We start from the raw sequence: 10,056 nt of genomic DNA on the forward strand, positions 1-10,056 counted from the left end.
AAATCTTAATTTTGGATTGCTAATTAGTTAGCTATTGATAACCGTCCCTTAATCGATATAAATAATATTGTACTATTTGCTTTTAGAGCATCCACAAAGGTGAATGTTCCGGCGGACGTCGGACCGTCCGTGCGGGACGTCCGCCATTAGGCAGCATGCATACGGATACGGACGTCCGCTGCGGACACCGGAGTTCCGCGGCTTTCGGGGACGGTAGTCCCGGCGGACGTCCCGATTTTTTATTGTTTTTTGTGGATGTCCGTCAGGATGTCCTTGGGGATGTCCGTCATTGTGCAGTGAGATATCCTTATGACGTGGCAGTGTAGTGGGAAGTCTCGGGATGTCCACCGGGACATCCGTCCCATTGTGGATGCCCTTACAAAAGGGAATAAACCATTGTAGATGATATGTGGAACCTCAAAGCCTGGGATGATATGAATGTGAAATCCTTGTTTCCGGATACAAACAATGGAAGCCGAGTTGTTGTGACAACGAGGAATGCGAATGTAGCCAATCACTTGGGCGATTATCGTGTTGCAATGAGTTTTCTGGATGGAGACAGTAGTTGGGATTTATTCTGTCAAAATGCATTTGCAGAGCAGCAAGGTTGCCCTCCTGAGTTGGAGGAGACTGCAAAGAAGATAGTAGCACGGTGCAAAGGACTTCCCCTAGCAATTGTTGTTGTCGGAGGCCATCTCAGGAAGTCCCCAACGGCTCTAGCCTACTGGGAGAATGTTGCACAATCAATTTTGTATTCTATAGGGAACGTTGAGCAATGCTTGAATGTATTATCTTTGAGTTATCGATACTTGCCTGCTCATCTAAAGCCATGTTTCCTACTCCTTGGAGCATTTCCAGAAGGTGAAGAGATTTACGCGCAGGATGTTCTTAAACTTTGGATTGCTGAAGGATTTATACAACATTTTGATGATCACATATTGGAAGAGGCTGCAGCTGATTATTTATGGGATCTTCGTATCAGAAATCTCATTTAGTGGATAGATTGGACTATAAGGGAGCCATGCTTTCATTTAAAGTACATGATCTAGTAAGAGAAATGTGCCTACAGACTGCCAAGAAAGAGGAGTTTTTTTCTGTGTTGGAAACTTCAGTAGCCATAACTAGGGAGCGCCGAGTTGTAATCAGTGGAGAGGTGAATCCTGAAACAATAACCTCGGATGCTCCAGTCCGTTGCCTGATACACAATGAAGGTCATTACGATATAAGCATTCTGTATGACTTGAAATTGTTGAGAACATTGAGTAAGGTTGTTACGACATCAACAAGTGAGTCTGTTTTCCAGCAAGTTAACTTGCGGTATCTTAGTGTGGATCTTGTTTATATCCCCCGCCCTGTTCTTTATTATCTTCCCTCGTCGATATCATTGCTTTGGAATCTGCAAATATTAACAATTATTGTACCAGATCAATCGAAAGTGTTTGCACCGTATGGGATTTGGGAGATGCTACAGCTTAGGCAGATTGAGGTCGACACGATTTGTCTCATTGATCCGCTTCCTATGGATCAAGCAAATCAGTTGGTTATGAGAAATCTATACACACTTTTCAAAGTGGAGAATTTCAGGCTTAGTGAAGAGGTTTGCAAGAGAATCCCCAATGTCAGACAACTACGGTTATCCTATTGTGATGAAGTGAGTTGGTATTACTGTTCCTGAAATCTTGGCTGCTTCCATCAGCTGCAAAACCTAGCATTGCAGTTTGATGGCAATTCCAAGTGGCGTGAGTTCGCTACGAGCCTCACTTTCCCAAGTTCTCTTCAGGTGCTGCGGTTAAGTGGTTGTGGTGTCAATTGGGAAGAGTTGACAGTGATGGTTGGATCATTACCCCATCTTGAAATGCTTTCGTTGTTTCCAAATTCAGTCGCTGGATCTGTTTGGACACCCGTTGAGGGCAAGTTCTGTCACTTGAGAACCTTGATGATTTATGGTTGTAGTGATTTAGTTTGTTGGAATGCTGACAGATCCCATTTTCCAGTCCTTGAAGATCTTCGTCTACGAGACTTGTCTGAACTGATTGAGTTCCCTTCGGACATGGGAGAGATAGCAACGCTCGAATACATTGGTTTGAGATTTTGCAGCACATCTTCCACCATTTCAGCAATGAGAACATTGGTGGAACAAGTGGAGCTTGCTAATGAGAGCCTTCGACTTACTGTGTATTTTCAGGGTGACGAGGAAACAATTGAGAGCTTCAAGAATGAGATTCAAGAAGAGGGTCTCACCAGCAGTAATTTGATTCTGCGTCTCCTCAGTCCCTAATAACTTCCATTCAAATATTTTGTTCGTCCAGTCACATCATATTGTGGAATTCAAAACTACGAATATAAACTGAAATTGTTAGATTCCATTCACTCACCTGTATATATTACTATAACTTTGATGAAAACATATAGAGAATGCACTTTGCATCTAATATGCTCTACAAAACACACACACACACACACACACACAAGATCAAAACCTTACTAACAGCGTAAACAACTTCGTTGCATCCCAAATAAAAACTAAATACAACAAGCACAGTGATATGACTAATTATCATTGCACGTTTGTCCTAAGATGAACACAAAGATATTCTTTGTTTCACTAGTAATTCCTTCAACTTCTTGATAAGCTTCTGATCCGAGCACATGTAGTCCTGTAATGACTCCCTCAGAGACTGCAGTAATTTCCTGTGATCTTCATTTGGATGGGAGTTCAGTAGCTTTGCAAACAAGTTCTTCCAGAGATCCACGTTCCAATACCTAAACAAACAAACAAGTGTTGCTCATGGATTCACAACAACGTGTTGGAAGGTGAAACGAAGAGAGTGAACAGTTTGCACGGACCGCTTGAAATGTGCTTTGGGCTGGTAATGGAAGCCTCCTTCTGGAGATGCACTCTTCTCAATCTCCATGTATTTGTTGTGTAGCATCATGTGAACTATAACGCACAGGCCATACAAGTCCACCTACAACTCAATCCGAACATGTTCATTGTCATGAATTGTATAAATGTAGCATGTATATATGGCTAGACATCAATATAGATGTAGAACCTTGTGCATAAACAGCATCATCTTCATGTAATGTTTGTGATTATATTCAAGTACAAGTGTTTGATTATCATGAATATTTTGTAGCATATATATATATGGCTAGACATGAATAATCAGCAGATGTATAGCCTTGTGGATAATATATACCTGAAATGTCCAAGGTCTTTTTTCTTGCATTTCGATGCAGCGGAAGCCTGAAGTTCTGCTATCACCCATGAATTTGGTGCCTTCGGGGAAGGAGCTCAGATCTATACCTCTTCCCCAGTCCACAAGGCATAGTCCCTGAATTATGGAATGGAATCATGAAACTTGATAATATGGGAATATGTTACTATGTGAATGTATTATTGCAAAGATATCTAGAAATAACCTGATCGCCCCATGTTCCAGCTCGAAGGCGGAAATCGTTTACATCCTCCGTTGGATCATCCCTACCATTGTATATTATCATAGTTGTAGAATTAGATAACACTGAAATGATTGAACATGTCTAAAAGAAATACTCCAGTTTGATAAGAAAAATATCACCAATTACCTAGAATATCGTATGAGCAAATTATCAGGTTTGAAGTCGCCATGGATCATTGCAGCACAATGCAGAGTTTCTAGGATTTGAAGCATCTCAATGGTGTAATAAATGCATAATACTTCGTCCATGGACCCGCCTATAACATCATTAGAGTTTATGGCATCCTGCAGATGATTGGATAGGAATAAGTATTAGGTAAACACTTCAAATTTACAAAAGAATGAAAACAAGTAGATACAAACCAGTAGAGTCCCATGAGAAAAATAATCAGTGACCAATACGCTATAGTCAGAATAGAGATGCAATGTGTGAGCAAAGCCAAAACTCTTCCTCTGAAAACCAGAAAACATTAATTAAGAGTTACGACTAATAGATACTAATAGAAATTGTTCTTACTGTATTTACATACTTCTTTTTCAGGAATCCGAATATCAAGTTGACGGTACATATAAAACTCCCAAGGAAATGGTGGCTTTTGAATCTGTAAGAAAATGGAAGCTTCAGACAAGGGGGAGTGATCACCCTAGATTGAAATCTATATGGTAAGCTGGAATGAGCATTACAACTACCTTAAGGGCAACAACATGATCAGGGCTGCTGTCCACATATGCTTTGAACACCTGAGCAAAGCCACCCTGGCCTGCACACCCTTTGATCTGATAATTTTCTCCCCCTTCAGGCATGACGAATCAAAACCAGACTGAAGTCAACAGCGGAAGGAATATTATGACAGGATTGGTAATTTGGTAGAGTACAAATATCAGCATATAGCAGCTACCATGCATGCTTAAACCACTCAAGACCAAGAACATAGTGGTTCATTAAAGAATTTTATTGCTACCACTGAATCTGTGTTGATTCACTATCCTAAGATCAACTGTCTGTATAGACAATACTATAACCTCCATCTTCTGGATGCCCTTGGTTTGCTTGTAACTTCATCTTTTCACTGTCCTGCCTCAAAGTAGCTTAACCAAGAACCATTTATAGACATTGCATCTAATATTTCTGGTACAACCCCAGGTGGACCAAGCATGAACCATTGTATAGCCAACAACCAGGCAGGGCATTTGGTGTTATTCTATATGCTCCAATACTAGCATATGCATATGCAGCTAAATCAAATTAGCCATTAGAGACAGATAGAGAATCAAATCAACATACAAAAACATTTAAGAACAGAATATTGATGCTTATGTCAATCATGCATTTTATAAAAAAATGCTTACCTATATTGATGCTTTTGTTTTTAGCTGATTTCTGCAAGGTGGATAACGCAACTTTTCCAGGATATGCTTTATTACTTGATAGGTATCCCTAAAAAATATGCAATTTTCTTTAGATACCTTGAAAACATTTACACATGAAACTTCATGTACACTCATAGATGAAAGGCCTCACCTCATATTGTACAACTTTAGAGTTCATCTTCTGCAGTAGGTTTTTGAGGGTTGAGACAGACCATGGATTAACAAAATTCTCTCCGTCCTCTACAGAAACACCATTTTTCATCTGTCCAAAGGTGAAAAGAACCTGATTTGTCAATATTTTCTTATCTTTGTAACAGACATTATTCTCTAGTGAGTATATAAGTAAATAAAATACTCCGTAGTAAATTAAACTACAGACTTGCTTGTAAGCATCAATACCAAACACTATGAGAAAATTTGTTACTTCAAAAAAAAAGGTAATTCCCTTTCCTCTGTAGTCTTTAGTATAGTGTCTGAACAGGATAGGATGAATGAATTCTGTCATACCTTTTGAAATGATTCGTTAGATACCCTTTCAGACATCCTCTCGAGAAATAGAACCTGAGCTTTTTTAAGTCTCCCCAGTGGCTCAGCATTTCTGATAAGCAAGAACACCTTTAATATAGTGGAATATAAAAAAAAATCATACTATTAAACTATCAATGTCAATGACAAGTTAATAAACCTTGAGATGCCAAGATGATAAATCATACAAGCATCTATCAGTTTGCCTTTCGCTTCCAGAAACAAAGCGAATGATTCATAAAGCAGTGCTTTGCGTACACAAATCCTGTGCTCCTCCATTTCCTTAAAAACTCTTTCATAATCTGAGCTACCATCCATCTAGAAAGTATACAAAGGAACATGAATATTCTCAAAAAAGAGAGGCACATTTTTTACATCAGAAACTAGCACATTTATCCAACAGCATTTCTGTTGCATCAGATCACGAACTTAATCCATAAAGTGCGAATTCAACTTAACCAAAAATATCTTACAATTCATAAAATCACTTAATAAGAGTGTATATTCAGCTGAAATGAATAATATACAAATTATAATAAACCAAAAACATAAAACCACAAAATAGAGAAATCAAAACGATTGACAAAAAATAGGCTAAACATTACATAGAGGAACCAGATCTTGAGAAATCTGATGTCGTCTCGATACCGCGGATCGGACTTGAAGCTATTAATGCAATTCGCAACTAGCGCATCGAAATCCGCAAAATTGATTTGGTCGCTCGAATTTTGACTTCGCAATGCCTCATAAATAGACCTTGAATTCGTATAAAAAACAAATAAATTGGGGAAAACTGCAAATCTGTATGACAAAAGTGCATAAAATTTTAAGTGAACAAAGCAGATGACTCACTGGAGCGAAGGTAAGATAGGATCATCGGCAGCGGAAGAGGATACGCCGCTAACGTTGCCGGAATTCGTGGAAACGACGGCCATGATTTCTCAGATTCTTCCTCCGACGTGAAGCAGGAGAAATGAGTGTTTGAATATTTGAAATGTGAAATCAAGCGGGAGTACCTTTCTTTCTTTTTGGTCCCTGCAGTTATCTTAATTACTTAAAAACCCCTAGGCCTCATTTGCTTTTTAATATTGCAGCAAAAAAAGGCGATTCCGTCGCCTTGGCGGCCCCACACTCCGGTCCGACATCGTATGAGGGGGTTCAATCAGGGTACGTAGTAGCCCGTTAAGGGGGAGGCCTTAACCCACTGGCTGTCAGAAGCTCATCTCCCAACGCCTCACATTTGTGCCTGAGAGATGGAAGCAACTACACGACAGCAGTGAGATTCGAACCCAGACTCATTGCAGCAAGATGTACCCCTCCATTGCAGCAAGATCCACTGGCTGTCAGAATCCCATCTTCCAATGCCTCCATTGCTTTTAAATATTGATAATAATACAAAATGACTATGATCATAAATATAATTTCTAACTATTATGATCATAAGTATATTACATATATTATGGTGGTCTTTGAGAACTCTTCTTAAAAATGAGAGCTTAGAACCAATTAAATCCTTTAGATTTCTTAAACCAATGTGAAAATGGTGTAGTTGTCCTTTAAAGCTAAAATAATTATGATATATTCAAAATTATGAAAGAAAATTATCAATAAGTATACTGATTTGTATAATATTATAATTTTGTGACTGTGTCATTTAAATGTTGTTTGAGTTGGTAATGATTTTGAATTTCAAAAGTGCAATAATAATAGAGGGTGAGTTGGTAATGATTTTGAATTTGTATATTTTTTGGTGTTAATTAACTTTATTATTATTATTATTATTATTATTATTATAAAATGGGAATAAATAAATTGACAAAAAGACGTAGATAAAGGGCATGGATGTTTAAGTCATCCATCAAGATATAGTACTACTCCACATAATGTTAAATAATTAGAATATTTATATACCCAAAAATCTGAGTAATACACCATATCATAATCATTAGGGATTTCAATCTAACCCGAAACCCTCGGTTCGACCCGAATAACCCGACAAAATCATAGGGTTAGGGCCGAAAAATCGCAACCCAGATACAAAATAGGGCTACATGGGCTGACCCGTTCGGGTCGGCAGGTTATGCGGGCTGGCCCGGGTGGGTTGCGGGTTAGCCAATGGGTTAAGCATTTAAAATAAAAATATAATTAAAATTTTAGGTTATATACTTACATGAAGTATATATATGATAATTACAATATTAAACGCAACATTTATATGAAGTATATATGGTAATTATGTCTTCTCTCTCAAATTGAAAGTTAGTGTTATATGGAATATAGATGTTATTAATATTTACTCATATTAAACCCTGCATTACGTTTTTCCTCTCGAAGACAATGATCCGGTTGAAGTTTCAAAAGTTATTGATGTAGAAGAATGTCATTCAACCCCATAAAGTTTATCTGTACTATCTTTTTCAACTACTTAGAATTTATTTTTGGGTATACAATTAAGAATGTCATTCAACCCCTTTGAAATGCATGGTTTCTATTTAATTGTGTCGGATTCACGTATGCTACTAATTAGCGATATGTTTATGTATTTTTTTTTTCAATTTTCAATTGCTATTATTTTTTTCTCTTGATCACTTTGATAATACTTTACTATTTGCGACAATCTGTTTTTTTATAAGTTAGAATATTGGATTGGATAGAAAGCAATCCATAAAATCACTTTAAACCCAAATAGCCTGTGGGTTAGCTCGAAACATGATGATTTAGGGTTAGGGCGGAAAATTTTAACCCGAAAAATTCACAACCCGAATAACCCGCACCCAAATAGCCCGACAACCCAAGTGGATTGGCCCGAACCCGAACGGGTTAGCCCAATTGACATCCCTAATAATCATATACAAGTCTTAACAAACAATAGAGAATTAGAGATAGCCCATTATAGATCTCAAAATTATAGTACATAACTCTAGACCTCATAAAATAAATAAAAGACATACTAATTAATTAAGTCTTTAATCACTTAATAACATATCATGATGAGGATTAATGACAGAAGAGAGGGAGCTCGGTGAGATTAATAATTATCGGACATGGAAATGTTTGTAGGTTGAATTTTCTTGGACAGTCATTTGAATCCTCCCTCTATCATCCACTTGCCCACACACCATCTCCTTCCCGCCGCCGCCGCTCGTAGACCCTTCTCCGTCTCCCGGATTCTTCCTCCTCCTCTCATTGTGGCCGGCCAACCGCTTCCGGCAGCTCCTCTTCGCCTCGTCAAATTCCGAGAGCTCATGGAACCTGCGCCGTAAAATCGCATGGGTATGTTAAGATATTCGAGATACTGGTGGATAAGAAAAAATAGTCCAACACAACAAAGAAGGTCGTCGCTAGAGCCCGAAGGCAAAAATGGGTGCGGCCATTTAATGGTGATCGATGACTCTTGAAAGACATAATTTAATGGTATTTTTCGACCCGGATCACAGATGATTGGTGGGGCCCACCCCATCTAGATCCACCGTTGATTATAATAAAATGATAATGTCAATCTCTAGCCTAATTAATGCCCATATTGGGCAATTTCATTCCAATCACACTTCCGGCACCGGTAATTTGATAATAACATCATCCAAATATTTATACCGAGACAAGACCACTAAAAGTAACATTTTTCATAACAACAATCATTTTTACCAAAGTAGTAGTAACTTTTATATAGTACTAATAAATACTATGGAAAGCATCATAACTTACTACTCCCTTAATCCAACAATAGAAATCTCATTTGTCATTTGGATTCATTCAACTCTCATTTAAACTAATAATATATACTAAAATCATACTCCCATTCCACTATTTTTTTAGTTCATATTTACTTATATTTTTAAGGAATTTGACTCACTAAAAAACACTAACAAACAATTTTATTAAGGAATTTCTTTAAAAGATTATTTAAAAAACTAATTATCTATATTAGAAACCAAAGCATTTACACACATAAATACATCAATTACAAAATCAAAATTTCAAGAATTCATGCATTAGTAAATAAAATTAATAATTCATGCAGTAGTAAAACAATTAAATCAATACTTATAACTTAGTTAGAGAGAAAAAAAGATTAAATCCAATGGAAAAAAAGGGAAAAAAACCTGCTGCATTGCTGGCAGAAGCGCTGGCGGATTCCGGCGACGACGGCGACCTGCGCCTTGGCGTGGAGCTCGCAGACCTTGTGGCGGCGGTGGTAAGCCTTGGCGGCGGCGAGATCAGCGGAGCACTTCTCAGCCTGGCAGCTCTTCATGGATGCCACGTCAGCGGCCTTCTTGGCGCCGGCGACCCTCTTCCTCTTGTCGTCCTCAGGCGCCACGTCATCATCGTCTGAGGCGGGGGCGCAGTCTCTCTTCATCATCTTCCCCTTCATGGGCTTGCCTTCATTCATCATGTTCATGGAAAATAAATAGTAGTGATCAAATGTTAGTGTTGGGTGGTGGGGTGATGGGAATTTTGAGAGGAAAGGTGGGGTGATGGGGTTAGATGCTTGAGGACCACAATTTCCATTCTTTTTTTTATAATAAAAAAAATATATTTTCTATAATAAAAAAAATATATTTTCTATAATTATGTGTGTGTACTAGCATTGGTTGTTGTGAAAATCATGAATTTTGGTCACATTCTAGTATGTCATGTGACAACTTTGAAAATCAATCAATGAAACTATAATATTTAGATTTGTTCGCAAATTTTC

At 38.0% G+C, this 10,056-nt stretch overlaps 3 protein-coding genes across 3 annotated transcripts; 1 reads left to right on the forward strand and 2 right to left on the reverse strand.

Annotated features, from left to right (window-relative positions):
- The first annotated feature begins 407 nt into the window (after positions 1-407).
- On the forward strand, positions 408-995 carry LOC121756017 (toMV resistant protein Tm-2 netted virescent-like). The gene has a single exon (XM_042151470.1). It carries the CDS (start codon positions 408-410, stop codon positions 993-995), a length of 588 nt encoding a protein of 195 aa, XP_042007404.1.
- Positions 996-2,343: 1,348 nt separating this feature from the next.
- Positions 2,344-6,355, reverse strand: LOC121753855 (mitotic checkpoint serine/threonine-protein kinase BUB1-like). Its single transcript, XM_042149119.1, has 14 exons — positions 6,213-6,355; positions 5,966-6,116; positions 5,521-5,678; positions 5,343-5,433; positions 4,987-5,097; positions 4,815-4,902; positions 4,155-4,258; positions 3,995-4,066; positions 3,828-3,917; positions 3,592-3,749; positions 3,427-3,487; positions 3,204-3,338; positions 2,848-2,969; positions 2,344-2,763 (listed from the first exon to the last, which is right to left on the reverse strand). Exons 1-14 carry the CDS (start codon positions 6,293-6,295, stop codon positions 2,574-2,576), a joined length of 1,614 nt encoding a protein of 537 aa, XP_042005053.1. The 5' UTR covers positions 6,296-6,355; the 3' UTR covers positions 2,344-2,573.
- Positions 6,356-8,218: 1,863 nt separating this feature from the next.
- LOC121755547 (squamosa promoter-binding protein 1-like) lies at positions 8,219-9,854 on the reverse strand. The gene is made up of 2 exons (XM_042150858.1): positions 9,464-9,854; positions 8,219-8,612 (listed from the first exon to the last, which is right to left on the reverse strand). The coding sequence occupies exons 1-2, from the start codon at positions 9,757-9,759 to the stop codon at positions 8,396-8,398; spliced, it is 513 nt and encodes a 170-aa protein (XP_042006792.1). The 5' UTR covers positions 9,760-9,854; the 3' UTR covers positions 8,219-8,395.
- Between the last annotated feature and the right edge of the window lie 202 nt (positions 9,855-10,056).

Source organism: Salvia splendens, chromosome 11 (assembly GCF_004379255.2).
Source record: "Salvia splendens isolate huo1 chromosome 11, SspV2, whole genome shotgun sequence".
Taxonomy (NCBI): Eukaryota; Viridiplantae; Streptophyta; class Magnoliopsida; order Lamiales; family Lamiaceae; genus Salvia; species Salvia splendens.